General features: G+C 44.7%; 1 protein-coding gene and 1 non-coding gene across 2 annotated transcripts; both read left to right on the forward strand.

Moving 5' to 3' along the window:
• Positions 1 to 1,884: 1,884 nt before the first annotated feature.
• On the forward strand, positions 1,885 to 9,777 carry LOC120849538 (cytochrome P450 4V2). Its single transcript, XM_040221778.2, has 11 exons — positions 1,885 to 2,141; positions 2,708 to 2,817; positions 2,892 to 2,980; positions 3,342 to 3,541; positions 5,449 to 5,518; positions 5,628 to 5,754; positions 6,555 to 6,743; positions 7,508 to 7,681; positions 7,772 to 7,838; positions 8,652 to 8,831; positions 9,499 to 9,777. The coding sequence occupies exons 1-11, from the start codon at positions 1,898 to 1,900 to the stop codon at positions 9,681 to 9,683; spliced, it is 1,635 nt and encodes a 544-aa protein (XP_040077712.1). The 5' UTR covers positions 1,885 to 1,897; the 3' UTR covers positions 9,684 to 9,777.
• A 7,703-nt stretch (positions 9,778 to 17,480) lies between these two features.
• Positions 17,481 to 17,553, forward strand: Trnak-cuu. Its single transcript has one exon. It is a non-coding gene; the product is annotated as a tRNA-Lys (tRNA).
• Positions 17,554 to 18,721: the final 1,168 nt, after the last annotated feature.

An 18,721-nucleotide genomic window follows, 5' to 3' on the forward strand; every position in this document is an offset into this window, starting at 1 on the left:
CAAGTTGTCACAGGCACTTACTTAGCCAGTCTGCCTGTGAACGTCGATTTCGTCACTATTCTTGCCCTGGACCAGCACCGTAATCACAAAGTCACTAAACGCTTGTGACTGATTGAGAGACACTGCATTCGGTGCAGAACGTAGTTTTCTTCCTGCTCTGGACACGTCTTAGGATGAGCAAATTGAGTCGTGACAATAAATTTGAGGGATGGATTTTCGCCCACAAAATTGTATTTAATTACAATTGTATTTGAAATACCCACGTTTTAGTATTTAAATACACACGTCAAATACATTACCCAATTTTTAATTAAATACAAATGCAAAATAAGCAAAGTATTTGAAATACGTATTTTAAATAGTTGTATTTGAAATACTGCGCATCCCTGTTCGAGATGTAAGGGAGAACACAGCAAAGATTCCTCGACACTCGCATCTTTCTCGACTTTTTATATAGAAACGCCTACTTGGCAATAAGGACGCATTTATCAGACATGTATATTCGTTAAAGACATTTCTTTTGGTGGATTTTACTAGAAACCTGAGACGTAATCACGCAGCCTATTCAGTACAATGGTCGCGCCGCAAACGTCTCTAATTAGCACGGGGCTACCTGCGTTCTGCTCTCGGCTTCGGACCTCCCAATGTCTTAATAAATTACTTGTTGGATAAAGGACGCCAACATATCCCCTCGAAAGGATGTTTAAATTTCTATGGTTACTTTCTCGTGACCTCACCATGAGATCTTTACCTTGAGAAACTTAATTGTCGCGGCACACGTATAACTCACAAGCGTAGTTGCCGCGAATAAAAAACTGGAAAAGAGCCTTCCTAAAAGTGCCAGTGATTCAGGCGAGATAGGCGGAAGTTGGAAGACGGCTTTTTTCTAGAATTTCTCCGTTCCCGGAAGGTCGTTTTTTCTAAGAACTTAACTTTGTAAACATTGAAACCATGTTATAGGTCCAACACTTACAACAGTATATATATATATATATATATATATATATATAGATGTATATATACAGCGCATACCAAAAGCACGCTACACATTTTCTGTCTCCCAAACTTATTCGTAGGATTAAGATACCTTTCTGTTTTTAATGCGCGGGATATCTCCGTACAATGTGGGATCAGCTGAGTACATCGCCCATATCACTGGAGGACATCTACAGCCGTTGAACCAATGTCACCAAAAAACGGTCGCGAAGATAAAACCGCCAACGCTGGCAGACTGCTAGAGTAGTCCTTTTGTTCGTGTTCAAGGAGCAGTCAGCGTTCTCTGCGGATTTGAGCTCATCATCATCCAAGCACACATACAACGAAAAGGTCTCCGGGGCGCTCTTAAACTTGACGCTTTATTTTATGTAATCAGCGCAAGGTCCGGTGCCGGCGGCATCAAAACGCGATTGTCCTTTGAATCGGTCGCATTAAAACTCGTGCGAAAATTTGAAAAAAAAAAAAAAACGAATTTGATACACTCCTTCGCGGTTGCCTCTAACACAAGAAAAGGGCGGCCGCGCTGCCCTTTCCAGAAAATAACCCCACTCTCTACCGGGGCGGTGATGGCAATACCCTTTGTTCCCAGACAAAGGAGACAAAAGAACAGCGATTCTCCCAGCCAGAGCGCGGCCACAAGAAGCCTGCTATTTCCGAATTAACTGCGACACGTGTCCACCATAGGAGGCAGCCGGACGAGGAGGTGTGTGACAGGACCACGTGACACAGAACTTGTCATTCCCGCCGCATTACGCAGCCCACTTTTTGTGTCCGCGTTGATGACGTCGTTCGGGCCCATTTAAGGCAGCCCGCGAACCCAGAAACGGTTACTGTTGGATCCGGCGTCATTCATACCAAGCTTACGGGTCTCGAATCTGTCCAGCTTCGACCTGTCCACGAGATGGGCCTTGTCTTGATACCGCTGCTCTCTGCGCACTTGGACGCCATACTCGTGCGACTAGCCCCGTGGATTTTTGGATCGCTCCTCTGTGTCTTCGTCGTCGTGCCCGTCGCTCGATGGTTTCGCATCTGGAAGGCCTTGAGACCCATACCAGGACCGTGGGACCTGATTCCCTTTTGGTTCACAATATCCATTATCCGAAAAAGCTTGGCGAAGCGCGTCGAAGTTAAAGACGCCCCTGCATGTAAGTCTACCGTTGTTTTATACCATTTGGGCTGGTAGCTTGGTGTTAAGGTACTTTGCCACGGTTGGTAACTGAGCGTTTTTCGCGATTTCATTTATGAAGTTTAAAATTTATGCCTGTGTTTTTTTTAATTATACTTCTGTTCGGAATACTCACTCCGTCCTCAATTAGGTTTGGATCAAATCTAGCGCTTCATGCTACTCCAGCAAGAAAAATTGATCGTTAGTCGATCTAAAAGAAACGTCTATAATAAAACAAAATTGGGAGTTAAAAAAAAAACACGTGAGTTTCAATTTAGCTTAACAGTCAAAGATAATTTAGTTCAGAGACGCAAGAGACTTTCATTTAACTTGCGATTCATATCTCTTGTTGGTATCTCTTATTGTATAGAGGCGGAATAAAACTAGTGCCAAGGTTCAATTCGTCCTATGTTAAGGTTTGATGTTTTGCCTGAACAGTGTAGAATTAAACCGAGACAAGTGCAAGGTAACTGTCGTCTTAGTTTATTGATTGCATTCCTTGTTCTTGACTTTCCCTGTTGTTACAAAGTGCCTTTTTTGTCTTAGTATTTTTCGGCATAGTTCGAGAAGTGTGCGACACGTACAAGGGCAAGACTTTCAAGGCTTACATCGGGATATCACCCGCCGTAGTGATCCACAGCCCGGAAGCGGCAGAGGTGAATAACCCATATTTGCTTCATTTATTTTCCGGTAACACACCGTTCTTAATTGAATTGATTTCAAACTTCAGACGCTGCTCTCAAGCACCGGCAACCACGGCAAGACATTCGAGTACAGCTTCCTCACATCGTGGCTGGGCCCACGGAACATACTCACGGCGTACGTAGAAACACTAGACATGAACCATTCATGAAAATATTTAGTTAGCAGCATAGAGCGTTTCCCAAACATAATGCCACCACGACATTGTCCCTTTTGGCACTTATTAGACCATTCCTTAATTATACTGGTTGAACTACGAGGTGAAGCTCTGACTCCCAAATCGGAACTCAGCCCGGGGAATATATTAAAGCTGCAACCAATGACCAATTTCGGTGTGCGTAGTCTACAATAAAATAGTATATTAGAAACCGAGTGACGACGTTATTATTAAAGAGCACTGAACAATATATCAACAAAACCCTCGTCGTTAAAAAAAAAAAAGTTCGCAAATAAATTTTTATGACGATTGCTTACGCAGGACCGGAGACATCTGGCGGTTCAAGCGAAAATTGCTGACGCCGGCGTTTCATTTTCGCGTGCTCGAGAACTACATGCAGATCTTCAATGAGAACGGAGACCAGCTGACCAAGCGCATCGGTGCGCTCCTCGACGAAGCGCCCAAAGAGGCCATCCCGCTCTTCCACAACGTGCAGAAGTGCGCCCTGGACATTATCGGACGTAGGCATTCATTTCCTCCCTGCTCAATTTCACGTCGGGAGCAATGATACGCACACGTGCCTGCAAAAAAAGCCGTTTTAGAGCGCAAGTTGCGCCCAGTTATTGATGATGCCCAGGCTCGTCGCCCAAAACGGCGACGTAACAATGGCCTACCCACGCAATCGAAATTTAAAAATCTTGGACGTTTCAGTTTCGCCGTTAAGAGTGAAACGCGACAGTGATATCGGGCCCCGTTCGCAAAGCCTTTTCATATAAACCCGCGCTCATTCACAAACCCGCCCAAGCGTACTTGCGTGGTCTAGTCGGTAGCGTCACGTGTCACGTAATGTCACATGTGAGCGTCGTGGGTTGTTTGAAATTCCCGCGAGAGATCATCTCGCGTGATGTCACACGCGTGACGTCAAACGTGGTTGTGACGTCATGACTATCAACCAATCAGGATCTTCGGGTGCCACTGACGCAGACTGTGCGAAAAAAAAAAATCGGTGCGACAGCCGACGCAGCGAGTGCGATCGCAATTTTCGGTTTCACATGCTCCAACAGCCGCGCGATTTTTGTCGGCGCGGCCGGCTCTTCTACCCAAGGTTAGTTGCAGCGGACACGGACGCGGTGCGTTTGACTTTGCCTAAAATATAAAAAAAGCGTCTTAATAAGGACAAATATTTTACGAATACATTATGTAACTAGAAATGTATAATAATTAAGCATTCAAAATCTTTTCGGTGTCTAAATTCATTTTCGAATACGCAGCAACCACGGATGAAATCTGGCTAATGAACGGCTGGTTGACGAGTCTTCGGCAAATTACTAACTTGATGGAAACCAGTCGCAGAGCCGCTGCGACAGTGCGACGGCAATTTTAATCGCACATTGACCGGAAATCGCACCAATTTCGGACGAGAATCGCGGCATGTGAAACAGCCTTTACGCTATCGCGTTAAAAGCCGACGAGAAGATAGCGTAAATGACGTAAAATCACTTTCGCGCAAAGTTCGCATGCATGAAACCGCTCCTGGCTTCCGCCTATACGTGACTTAAAACTCACTTGCCAGCTTTGTTCCGTTTTGAAGCGCTGTGTGCTTCCTTTTGAAATATAATATTTCCAACAATATCATGCGTCCTTACCTATAGCTATCCAAACTCAAATCTGCAGCGTGGGCTCAAGGGCCGTTAGAAGGGCCTACATAAGTTGGTTTCTTAACGCATCAAGCTTAAATTTGACAAAGAAAGAGGGTGCATTTTATATAGCCCCATTTCAAAGAATGAGCTTCTTTTAGTAAAAAGTAGAACAATTAAGAATAGGGGCTCGCTACCAACGCCGGCCTTCAGCTTCCGAAAGGCGTCTGTACAACTTTTATGTAGAGGTGTCGCGAACTTGCATGCTCAGATTCAAGTTGGACCCGTTTCGACTTTTTCGGACGTTTCTTGCAAAGCTAAAATACGACTGAAGTTTGATCTCATCCGCATGCACGGAAATCGGATACGCGACGAGGCCACTTGGAGGAGAAGAGGTGCAATATTTGTCGTGTTTTGGGTTTTTTTTTTTTTTTTTAACAGCACATTTGTTTAAATCAATATTCGTATTTGTATTTGGCTTTATATTTCGCAAACATTAGTAAGTATTCCCAAATTTTTCAAATTTTTACTTCTTTGGGAAGTTTTGTCCGCAGAGAAGACCAAGGGCGCTATGCTGGACACTTGACAAGAAAGTGGCCGAAGTCGTCGACTTTCTCGCTGAGTGTCCACGTTTTAGCCACAAGTGGAGCATTTCTCCATCCGAGGAGCGAAAATAAAGGTGTTCCGTTTATTGTACTCACTCCTGTCCCGCAGTGCGCGATAGCTAATGAATAGGCGTCAATCCAGCTTACGTAAAACGCCTTTGATATGGACCATGGTTTATTTTGCAGAGGTCACAATGGGAACAAAATTGCGCCTGCAAGAGAACAAGAATGAAAACTTCAGGATCTGGTTTAACAGGTAGTAGAAAACTTTTTATCCGGCCTTGACATTTTTAGATCCGCACGAAAAATTGCAGTGCGCTCTGCAGTATATCATGTTTAGCGGTGGTATTTGTTTTCTTTTCCAGGTTAACGTTTCTGATTTCCGTTCGATTCTTCAGGCCTTGGACCTGGTTACAGACAATCTATGAGATGACAACCGAGGGAAGGGTCTTCAAGGAGACTCTGCACAATATGGAGGCCTTCAGCTATTCCGTAAGAACATATATCTGCTTGAAAAATGTTTGGTAGCTGTTCAGCACGAATGTTCAGCTCTAAACACCATGTCATGAGCGCGGGAGTTTTCGTGTACATGCATCGATTTCGTTTCTAAACAATGTATTTGCAAAAATATATTGTTGCGTAATGGTATCACAAATTCAGTTCTTCGCCTCAGTCGTGTCGACGGTGGAAGAACAGAGAAGTTTCTGAACAAGGCCAGAGAGGGATCACTCGGGCTTCGCGCAACTCCCGGCAGGGGCACTGTCGTGTTAGGGCCCCCGCGCAGATGCAACTGTGCGGCGCGCGTCCTTGAGAACATGTACGCGAATAAGTGCGGCTTCTCGAGCCCCTATTCAGGTTGTGCATCTCATGCCATTTGTCAGGAATGCGAGCGAGCCTTCGACGCACTTATTCCATGGCGAGCCGCACAGTTCAGATACCTTTCGCTTTGGCCACCGTCCCCATGTCACACCAGTCGCATTTATGCGGTGCAAATCTTCATAAAGATATAGTACTCTTCAGGATGTGGTTTCCGTGTGGATTCTCAAATATACCCGTGGTAATGGATGTCATAAAAGAAAACACGTTTACGCTCTATCGCGCGAGGCAAAAGCTGGAACTCAATTAAGTCATGAGAAGTTCCATGAGTAACAAGCTATGAATACTATATTTATAGAATCTCGATCTTGACCTCGGACCTCGAGGTCTGAAGTGCCAGAGCTACATACATTTTATGCAGTGAACCGAAAATGTTTAACCAGAATTCACTAAACTTCATTTTTATTTTTATTTAGGCGATGCAGAACCGAGGAGAGAAGGTCAAGGATCTCGAAGTCATCTCAAAGTTGGAGCCGGAGGACAATATAAATCATGCTTGCGAGAGGGACAGCATACTGATGGATGCATTGCTGAAAAGACATCTTCAAGAGAATCGGTATGGACTCGAGGAGGTGAAAAAGGACATCGACACTATTCTCTTCGCGGTAAGGGCATCAATTTATTTTACTTGTAATAGTTTCAAATTTATGAGGTGTACACAAAATATTATATTGAAAATTTATTATCTGGTCGTTTGTATTTTGCACTATTTTCGTATTATTTAATGCGGTAAGGTTGACTCTTTTTAATTTGCGGAACGTCCTGGTTTCCGTTCGTGCTCATTTTTGTTTTATTCACAGTCACTATAATTTTGAAGAACCAGAAATTGATGCACAGGCTCAAAATATCGAAATAAAAAAAGAAAATGTAGAACTAAGGAAAATGTAAAACCTAGATGGCAATATAAGCATTGAACTTAGAGGTGAGGCTTGATTTTGTTTCTGATGCGCCGGATAAACCAGATTCGCCAGGCTTAATAAAAATACTACTGTACCAATAGGCACGTATTCATAATATAGTCAACCACAAAAAACTATCATGTCTCGGAATTCGTTAATACTTTATTGCCACAAAGAGTTTTTATACTAGTTTAAAGTTACCCTGCGCGTAAGTTTAAAATACCTACCCGCAATAGCGCTATCCACAAAGAAGCAATTGTACTTTCTTTTTTAATTCAATTATGTCTCTGTACCAGGTACCCTGTTTCTACAGTAATTGCTGAGGACCAGCGTGAAAATGTTTGCCGGAATATTAAACTCGCTCAGCAGGTTGTCTACAACAGTGTTCTATTATAGCAGCTGACCTATTGTGTTTTGAGCCTGCCATAGGCACTCCGCTCAATAACACTTTTCCACTTCCGTGTGCGCAGGGAAACGACACTACTACATCAGCCATAAGCTGGAATTTGTACATGCTGGGACTTCATCCAGAGATTCAGGCCAAAGTCCACCACGAACTAGATAAGATATTCGATGGCGATATTGACCGACATATCACAACGGACGACCTCAAACAGATGAAGTACCTCGAGTGCTGCTTGAAGGTAACCTTTGTTTGGGTTCGACAATTGGACATAGATACGTTTTATGTGACATGTTATGGAGCGTCAAATGATCTTAATTGTTTCTTTTAGGAGTCCATGCGTCTTTTTCCACCAATTCCTTTGATTGGAAGGGTTTTGGATCATGAACTCGTTATAGGTAAGAAAGGGGTATATCAAATGATTTACACCTACACCCCACAGTAAGCACTAAAAGAGATTAGCAGACATGAGCGACTGCTGGGTCGACAAAAAGGTGACACGCGGTGCTGCAACCACACCAACACAGAAGGAAACGAAACTGCCCGGCAGGTGCCACCCCTGCAGTATAGGACGTGTGGGCAAACAGCCGCCTTCCCAAAGCGCACTTCCAGATTTACTCTTCTCTGCCTCGACCTACCGCCGGCGATACATGTGGCTTTGCATATGGGGTCGCTTTTTGCGTTCGTTAATAGGAGCTATATCTTATTTTCATTCCATCGCTTTATCGTCATTGATAATTTTTTTGGTGCTGAATGGTCAAAATATTATAAATGACAGTATTCATTTAGTTAACAAAAAAAAACTTATTTTGCAAACGATAAGTTTTCGTCGAAGCACCCCCAAGACTAGAAGGTGGAAACGGCCTAGCCACAGTAACTCTCGGTGCATTCGCGATTATGTTCTGGCCATCGATCACGTGTGCTCATCTCTTTTAGTGCCGAACGTGCAAGTTCAAATTATAGGAGTCACTGCACAAAATCTTAAATTCGGAACACCCAGTGCGCAATACTTTGGGGGCAACTTTTCCTGGCAATTGAAGCAACGCTATCGGGTGCCACTTCTCTCGAGCATATTGAGCGCCGATCACAGCTGTGCTCGCGCGGCCTTTCGCGTGTTATCCCTGAGTATAGCTTGCAAATATTCGCCATGCGTTGAGAATGTATGCTTGTCCCGCATTCTCTCACAACGGCCTCGTTCCATTTCTTTGCAGATGGCCACACAATACCAACGGGTGTGAGGTGCTTCGTGAGCATTTTCAGCCTTCACAGAAACCCCGACTGTTACAAAGATCCGGACAGTTTTGTTCCGGAGCGATTCATGAGCCAGGAAATTATGAATCGCCATCCTTTCAGCTACATACCTTTCTCCGGTGGCCCCAAGAACTGCCTAGGTACGTTGCCTATTTCTGGTGTGGTTTTTGTAACATCACCCAAGGCAGTATGCCTGTACCTGAGCTTTCAGTTGTACTGGACCCCTTGAAATCGGTGTGACGAAAAATGGGTCAAACCGTCTAGTGTATAGTTCCGACACAAGTTGACGTGGGAATCCTTACACACGTATACATTTGTTTGCAAGCTTTACAATGTTGTGACAGAACACGAAAGACAGGACTCAAGTGTCGTGTCAAAATTCTTTCTGTTTTTTCTTTCTACAGATGTTTAAGCAACGTGAAAATAGTTTGCTGCAAATACGGCAACTTGTACGGGGCTGCGCGTGTGTATTCAACAAGTTTTTACATGTGATTTTTTGTCCGCATCATGCAGTAGTTACTGCACGAATGAAAAAAATTTATATCCAAACCCGAAGGAATAGGAATTTTTATATTCCTTAAAACTCTCACGTGTGTGTTGGTGTATGCCGCTCTAGGCATAAGCACTGAAAAAATCACATACCTGCTTCCAGTATTTATATTCTCCCCCGCGTTTATTTTGGCGTGAGTGAAGAAGAAGTATGTAGGCGGGATCCCAATTTTTAATTTTCTGTGCCCATTCTCGTGGTTTACATTCATCTAAGGGAATTCTAAAAAAAAATCACAAAACATTTTTTTTTTTTTTCAGGGCAAAGATTTGTTATGCTTGAAGTGAAGCTACTTCTAGCAAAGGTACTTTTGAAGTACGCCATTGAGCCAACATGGCCGTTGGAGAAACTCAAAATCACATACGAAGTGATCCTGAAGGCCAGGGGCGGTCTTCGGATTCATTTAAGAAGAAGAGGTCTCGATGCCCCCATCAGTCTCCACTAAGTCAATCCAGAGTCAGCCAGTCATAACATCACGCCATATTTTGTTGTACTCACGTTCAACATCCATCGAAATAAAATTTTAAAAAATTCGCTCCAACTAAAGGTGTTTTTCTTAATGTTACCTGCGATTAGTCACAAATAAAAGAAAATGTCTTGTATCTTTTTTTACTATTACCAATTTATTAAAAGCCTAAATTCTCGCAATACAATCAAAAACTAACCCAACCCACGAGCACAAGGTCATAGTCACTAAAAGTACATATCTTCGCGTGTGACGTTCATTTGCTTTAGCGCAGGTTGTTTCCTGTGAACTACGCACACCAGAAAGATTTTCAAAAGAGTTATAACTTATATGTGGGCACCACCAGCTGTCGCCTCTTAGCGCGTATGTGGCAGTGTCACGTCTGCAAACGCCACAAAGAATGAAAGAAAAAAAAACTGTTGCAGTGAACGTTAGTATTAACGCTAAATTTTATGCTCAATATTTCGAGGGATAGTCGAAGGAAAAAACTAAAGCTAACGTAATGTTAGCGACGCCGATGTGAACAGTGAACGAGAACAAGGACTGTGTGCTCTTGTAATGACTCATGTATCCTATTCAGTTTAATGCGCTGTGTTTGAGACTTCTGTGCCGTGACGCACCTAGTTCTCCCAAGTCCCGGGATTCTAATCTATTATAATGCATTCCGCTTTGTTTTGCAAAAGTTAACGATATTGATTGAGCACACATTCATACAGCTTCTGCAAGACGTTCTGATATAGATATCATCCCCCAAAATTTTGCGACATTCGCTCCCTGCGCTTTCTACGAAGTTATCAGCCAAATCCTGTAAAAAAACAAACAAATAGTTTCCAACCATATAAATTATGATATTCGCCATTACATTTTTAGCTAGCATTAGTAAAATATTTTTTTCATACTCATCACAAACTCCGGAACGTATATTTATTCCCCTACTCCTATACTAAAAAACAGCGCAAAATGGACGGGACACAAAGTAGAAGACGGCTCTACATAAGTCCTGTTCCCACGCCGTACGTGAAAGCTTCGACCGTCAGCTACTTCGCCTGGAACTTTCGGCTTTCCCTCCTTTTCTGGTGAGAGGAGTGGCTAGACCGCTGCTTAAGAAGAAAAATCTTGGCACAGCAACTAGGAAAAGACCAAACAAGTTTGAAATGCTGCCCTATGTTCACAGGATCTCGCACAATCTGAAACGTGTAGGAGCAAACTTCAACGTCGACGTTGTCTTCACGGCCCCCTGCAAACTGTCCAAACTGTGCGCGATGTCAAGCGGGACCAAAGCTAGGAACGGCCCTTGAGATACGAGGCATTCCAAGCGGTTTGTACCTTGTGTCAAGGAAGTCGTCTACGAGATTCCTCTGAGCTGTGGTAGTCTACTTGGGACACACTGGTCGTTGTCCGAACGATAGGCTACGTGAGCGCGCGGCCTCGCTCGGCAGTGGCCATTAATTGTTCATATTTACCTATACACCGCAGGGAGTGTGGGTGTTCCGCTGCTTTGGACAAAACCCAGGTGGTGGGACCCATTGAGGGCAAGCTGAAGTGAGAAATCATGGAAGCGGCGCGTATACTTGACTGTGGACCAGATCACTGCTTCAGTGCCACGTCAGTGCAACTGACCAACAGGAAATTGGAATTTCTCAATTGTGACCGTCCTTAGTATATTGTCACACGCGATCCATAAAGGTCAAATTTGTGTCCTGAATGCGGTGTGAACGTGGTACGAACGTGAGGTGAACGCGGCATATAACCTTAACGTCTTCTTGTGCCGATGTCAAAAGTAATTTTTCTTATTATTTATTTTGTTCACGCGTTTCGTAACGACCCGCTAGGGTCCTGATCGTGGCGCGAACGCGTCATTAGGACCTAAGATTTTCTTGTGCCGCTATAAAAGTTTCTTTTCTTCCCACATTCTTTTTTCAAAGTTTTTTTTTTTTTAGCTCTTTGTCGAAAAAAAAAGGAAAGCATGCGCTTGCGCGTGCCACTGTGCTCGCGCAAGCGCGCACACTTGCACGCGCAAGCGCATGCTCTCCTTTAGTCGATAATAAATAATTGGGTTGTGTGTATGTTTATACAGCCTAGAACTTCGTCTGCCTCACAGGGGCGACGAGTCTCCCAGCTGTAGATGAGCAATTTAGCCAGTGCAGTATACACCCACTAGCCTGGGGTCTTTAACGTGCACCACGCAGTAGTGATACACGACCGCACGCCGGTACGATGCTCATCCAGATCGAAACGGGCAGGGGTGGGTCCTTTAGTCGATAGTCAGCGTATATCCTGTGTCCGTCTTTACTCTGTGTCCCATCCTTTTTGCGCTGTTTCTTTTTTTTTTTTTTATGCGTCGTTCAAGCAACCAGCTAAGCAAGCTATCCTGTTACTTCTGTACACCTAATATATTTGTTTCGGTCATATTAACCACTTTTTAATTATTATATTTAAATTTTCGCCCGCCTTGTTGGAATTAGGTCATGTTATCTAGCATTTTAATCGTGTAAGACTAATATAATCACCAAAGTTAAACATGCATTATTAACATAAATATTTGTTATTCCTCAGAAACACTTTCCATTTACTTCAGCATTATCCCTTTAAAGGTACGGTAAAGGAGAAGTGCACAGGAGAGAAAGTCCATTTTTCTGGCTCCTCTCGTAAGCAATCAGATTATTTCCTCTCACCATTTCACATCTCAGCACATCATAATTAGCGATAGTGCACCTCGGCGCCTCGCTGGCCGAGTGTGGTCAACGACATATTGCCGTGAGCTGCAAGAGGCGGCCACTCGCTACAAGGTCCCAATTCGCATCTTGGCATCATCCAAGAAACAGCACTACAACGAGCCACTTGACTAAAAATGACAACATTAACGAGACAAACGTCATAATCCCTTCCACAAAGGTCCAAAAGGACGAAACATCTGCAGAGGATGACGACAAGACATCATGCTAATCTTTGACGCGATTCATGACAACAAGGATTCAGCACCATTCACTCGAGTGTCATATAAAAGAAAACAGGTCATCTGGCATCCCCGTGAGTTTAAGCCAAGAGGATCCAGATAATTTTGGCCAGTAAACCCCAACTGAATAGCAAATGACATCATTGCGGTTACGTAGGCGATCATTTCACATAAAATCGACAAGGATGGTAGCCCCTCAGTGGATGTGCCATCGCTCTGCTCGGCGAACAAGCTACTGACTCTGCAATTTGTGGGCAGCCTGCAAGTCAATGCCCACGTGCCCCAGACATATTCAAAAAATTTGAAAAAATTTAGGGAAAATCAAAAACGTTCGTCTCGAATACTCCAACTCTGCACTGCTGGAGTATCTACTTAACAAAGGCGAGGCATCCGTTCAGCGTGAAAAAGCGTCTCATCCGAAAGAGGATGAGAGTGTCGAAGAAAAACCACCTGAAAGTGTTGTACTATTCTTTCACACAGATCGGCCGATGTCTCAGCCTGTATTTCTTGCCTTCACGAGTCACCCAGTCGGGGAATATCTCGGAGCTTCCGTGAAGTGCTTCAAGTATCAAAGATCCGACCATGTTGCAATACACTGCCAGGGATCACAACGCTGCAAGATCTGTGCAGGACCATATCTTTACAAGGGCTGCCCCAACGTGCAGGAAACGAAGTGCGCTAACGGTGGTGGGAATCATGCCGCAACTTTTTTTGGGTATTCACGGAAGCAAGCCGCGTCCACAGCGTTTCGCTCTAACTTGCTGAATGGAAAGAATCTTCCGCTCCATGCGCCATCACCAAGTCCTGAAATTGTCCGACTAAGGTGCCTCAGCCTCAACAAGCAACCTGCGGCAGGCCATCTACACCAGCGTACGGAAACATCCAAGGAAGATGTGCAGGACACAAAATAACAAGTGGAAACAAGAAAACACCACCCAGAAACCAAATTAAAGATCTTCTTTAACAACACCGACCTCGTCGGGACGATGAACATCGGGCAATATTCAGTCATCCAAAAACTACCGGCCCTCGAAAGCTACAGCATCTTCAGTATCTGCCGTGTTCTGATTCTCATTAGCAAGGTGATATGAATGCCATCCTAAAGATATCCCCTCAAGCCAAAAACCTTCCAGAAGTCAGGGCCTTCGCTGCATTGAAACAACTGCTACTTTTGAGATATGATAGTTGAAATAATAGAAAACAAGATTTCACTTAATGGAAGAGATTTATGAGAATGGTACAGTGTTTAAATGGAACGCACGAGGGTTAAGGTCAAGACTGTCCGCCTTCCGTCAGTTAGTTTTTAAGTATAAATAACTGTATTATTGTAATATGCGAGTCACGATTACCCCAAAGTCTTCGATTGTCAGGGTATAAAAAATCTGATTTGTTAGGTACTGCTGGGGATAGCCGAGTAACGTTATTCAATCGTCGAGAACTCACGTACGTTCCACATTACATTCCACCTCACGAGGGTAACCAGTATATTTGTGCAAAACTTTCTAAAGGTCATGGCTCTTACACAATAATTTTAACAAATGTACAACCGAGATCAAAATTTGATAGACAACGCCTAGAAAGCGTTTTGAATATAGTCTCTCCATCCTACATCATAACTGGCGATTTTAAGGCCCATCACCACCTATTCTGGTGTTCGAACAAATCCTCCTAGAAGGCTCCTTGATGATATAACGAATATTCATAACCTATTTTTCCCAAAATGACGGAAATCTTACATACATCCATGGAACAAGTAGCAGCAGTTGCCTTGACTTAACATTTGTGTCGTCGAGCTTGGCATCACATGCTTCATGGTTCACAAATGTAGAAATGCGTGGAAGTAACCATATACCCACTTATACAATAATTAATGGATTACTCAAGAGAAAAAACGACAAGATGATCAAACGGCTTAATTGGTGGGAATTCCAAAAGGCGTTGAAGAAATATTACAAAAAATGACTAATCTTTCTGATTTTGAACATGCGATTATCTGTTCTGCAAAATCATCCACGCACAGTTGCAGACTTCTAGACAATTGAACAGTAATTGATGTGGAGTATGAACGTCTCCGCACAATACGACGACAGGTGGAAAGACATGCAATACGGTCTAAACTTATAGAATATTAAGTGAATGTACGGGCGCATACAAGCTGGTATAGATTGAAATTGACATAAACCCAGATACTTTTAGTGTTCGTGTCGTTTTTTGTCTGCAGCCTCGGAGTTTATGTCACGTGTAACATAATATGTTCGTGTGACAAGGAGGCCGCAGAAAAACATAAGCTGTCATTTAGATAAGCTTAGCCAACGTCGATACTGAGGAGTTTGTACAGGAATCGATCCCCGAAATTCATTTAGCATAATTCGGAAGATCACTAGGGGAATCGATACTATTCCCCAACAATATCACCCAATCCGGGCACTTTCATTATCAATGAAACGCCCTATGATATCTATTGCGAAGGAATTTTGCATCTCTCTCATGGCTGACGCGACCCAGCATATGAATACTAGAATGTATAGGAGTAATTCACCATCAGTTTATGAAATGAGCTTGGGCAATCTATTTACTATAGCGGAGCTAGAAGCAGCTCTTCCATCCATATAACCCAAATCTTGTCCCGGTCCGGATGTCATGCAACATATGTCTTCTTAATCCACGTGGTCGCAGATTTTTGGAATTGGTTGTTTCAATTTTTTAATCAGTCTCGGACAAATAGAGAAGTACCCGATGTTTGGAAACGGGCAAGAATGGTTCCTTTAGTAAAACCAGGAAAGCCGCCATAGCTCCTCTCAACGTATCGCCCTGTATCACTTGCAAGCTGTGTAGAAATATTGATGGAAGGGATGAGCTGGAGGGATGAGATGGAAGGGATGAGATGAAAGGAGGGCGCTTAGAGTGGTATCTCGAGCGACGAAATGCGTACCCTGAAATTATGCATGATTTCCGCAGAGGCCAAACCCCAATAGATTTCGTTATTGACCTTGCTACTTTCGTAGAAAAGTAACGAGCGCAACCCGAAATCACGATCACTGGGATGTGAAAGGAGCATTTATCGTGTCACACAAGATGCTATTTTTTAAGCGCATCGGAAAGTTGGTTCTCGAGGTCATTTCTACGCATAAGTAAAAAGTTACCCTTCAAAACGTGCAATCTATGTGGCAACAAGAGGGTGAAACAGTTGAACACTACGTCACCCGAGGTGTTTCTCAGGGAGGTGTATTGAACCTAACACTATTTAATATAACACTAATTCGACTTTCCCAAGTCTTACCATCTAACTTTATTTAATCATTATATGCAGATTATATCTCCATAGGTGCATCTGGCTCTTCTCGGGTGCAAGCGAGGGGAAAGCACAAACTGCATTAAAGAGGCCTCATAAATACCTTGGCAACCGAGGCCTTCAACTTTATACCAACAAATCAGCTGCCCTTGCGTTTATTCGACACATAATGGATCGAGAATTCCTACATATTGTGGGATTTCCCTTTTGGGGGTACCACTTAGAAACACAAAAGGTTCCTTGGGTTCGTATAAAGACGTGTTTATTGACTGAAATGCCAACACGCTTCGCTCTTAGACAATCAAAAGTCTGGGCGCTGGCTCAATTGCCAGTATCACCCGGTCGGTTTCCCGCGCTGCCGCATTAGGCAGATTCACGGGAAGTCGGAGGCCCACAAAGAAACACCGAGCTCCGTAGAGCCAGGGCCTCCGCCGACGAGAGCCTCTGGCCCACCTTCGGGGCCAGCTTATGTAGCCTCGGAGAATAGACGCGCCCGGGGAGGCCACTAGCAGTCGCGTCCTTCATAGCTCTCAAGGGTGTGCCGAAGGCGCGTTCACCCAAATGGGCAAGGGAGAGCCGGCCCCTTCGGGGAATTCGGCCTCGTGGTTCCTTGTATCCGGGAGGCCGACGCCATTGGTGACGACGACTCCCACGGCCTGCTTGAAGCTAGGCCTGGATAGGGATAGAGGGAACCCAATGGTTCCCACACTCCCCCCTTCTCAAGGCTAAGGTAGGCCTAAAAATAAAATGGCCTACCGACTCTCAAAAACAAAATAAAAAAAAAAACGAAACGCTAGAACGAAAGAGCATGCCGCGAAGAAAAACAAAGAAATAAAAAAACGATCAGCGCGGTACATGCTGAAAACTCTAGCTTGCTGCTTGACAGTGGACCCCGGGTGCAGTCGAACTCTGCAGCCCACGCTTCTTGGCAGGCTTACCGGGAGTAGCGTTGCAATGTCCGTGTAGTGGCCTGGCTTGTGCAGGAAGGACGGCCCGGACACTCCATGACGAAATGTTCGAAGGATCACAGAAAGTACGGCGGCTGGGAGTCTCTCCTGGGGGACACACCAAGTGGCACGGGCACTGTCACTGGGTGCGTGACGGGATGCGAGCTGCTTGCTGTCGGCACGGGTCCGCAGCCCGGGTCCGCGACTGGATGCCACGTGTTGCTGGGCTGAGGACGAGTCCAGGCAGCGGGAGGATGGCTGCCGCCATCTTGGCCAGCAGCCGACGAGCCGGATCTGGACACGCAGGCCTGCGACGCTGCGGCGACGATGACGCTCCCTGGCGTCGATGCCACCTCGATGTGGCCCCATGAGTCAGAAAACGCCGGCCACTGGAATGTGGTCTGCCTTCTGCCGCCCTCTCCCGTTTCTTTCCCCAAGAAGGAAGCTTCGGAAATTCCGAGCAAGGTGGAGCCGTCCAACTGAGGACACTCGACCAATCTCTGGGTGCACAAGGCCCCAGAGATAAAAAAGAGGCAGAGACAAAAGTGTCTTTTCTGCCGTGAGTCACGTGCATCGCACTGGCCCGGCTAGCTCAGTCGGTAGAGCACGAGACTCTTAATCTCAGGGTCGTGGGTTCGGGCCCCACGTTGGGCGCCAAATGTGGGATTTCCCTTTTGGGGGTACCACTTAGAAACACAAAAGGTTCCTTAGGTTCGTATAAAGACTTGTTTATTGACTGAAATGCCAACACGCTTCGCGCTTAGACAATCAAAAGTCTGGGCGCTGGCTCAATTGCCAGGATCACCCGGTCGGTTTCCCGCGCTGCCGCATTAGGCAGATTCACGGGAAGTCGGACGCCCACAAAGAAAAACCGAGCTCCGTAGAGCCAGGGCCTCCGCCGACGAGAGCCCCTGGCCCACCTTCGGGGCCAGCTTATGTAACCTCGGAGAATGGACGCGCCCGGGGAGGCCACTAGCAGTCGCGTCCATTGTAACTCTGAAGGGTGTGCCGAAGGCGCGTTCACCCAAATTGGGCAAGGAAGAGCCGGCCCCTTCGGGGAATTCGGCCTCGTGGTTCCTTGTATCCGGGAGGCCGACGCCATTGGTGACGACAACTCCCACGGCCTGCTTGAAGCTAGGCCTGGATAGGGATAGAGGGAACCCAATGGTTCCCACAATATTTGCGATCAAACATTTCCCTACGTAACTGCCCATGTGTTCCTTGGAGCATGCATAGACAGGGTATTTATTTATTTTATTTATTTATTTATTTCAAATACCCTCAAGGTAAGTACATCGAAGAGGGGAGAGAGCTGTAAATTATTAACTATAAAGTGCACATATGAGTAATAACATTTTTAAATATAACAATATCAGTGGTGTTAGCAATTGAGGCGGGAAGGTGGTTCCGGTCTATAGATGCTTGTGCCATTAAAGAATATTGAAATATGAAGTTTTAAAATTTGGAATACCAACCTTATGGCTATGATCAATGCGAGCAGATATGTAGAATGGTGGAGTAATTAGTTTATGACGAAGGGTAACATTTTGATGAAATATTTTATGGAAAAGACACAAACGAGAGATTTTTCGGTGGTGAGTTAGTAACGGCAGACCTAAAGTATTTTTCATGGTAGTAACACTGGCAGTGCGATGATAGTTTGTCAATATAAAACGAGCTGAGCGGTTCTGAATGGATTGAATGGAAGCAATTAGTGACGAGTGAGCGGGGTCCCACACAGCAGCAGCATATTCTAGTTTTGGACGGATTAGGGTTTTGTACATGGTTAGTTTTAATGAAGACGGATCGAGAAAAAAATTTC

Source organism: Ixodes scapularis, unplaced genomic scaffold (assembly GCF_016920785.2).
Source record: "Ixodes scapularis isolate PalLabHiFi unplaced genomic scaffold, ASM1692078v2 ptg000071l_1___fragment_3__unscaffolded, whole genome shotgun sequence".
In the NCBI taxonomy this organism is placed as follows: domain Eukaryota; kingdom Metazoa; phylum Arthropoda; class Arachnida; order Ixodida; family Ixodidae; genus Ixodes; species Ixodes scapularis.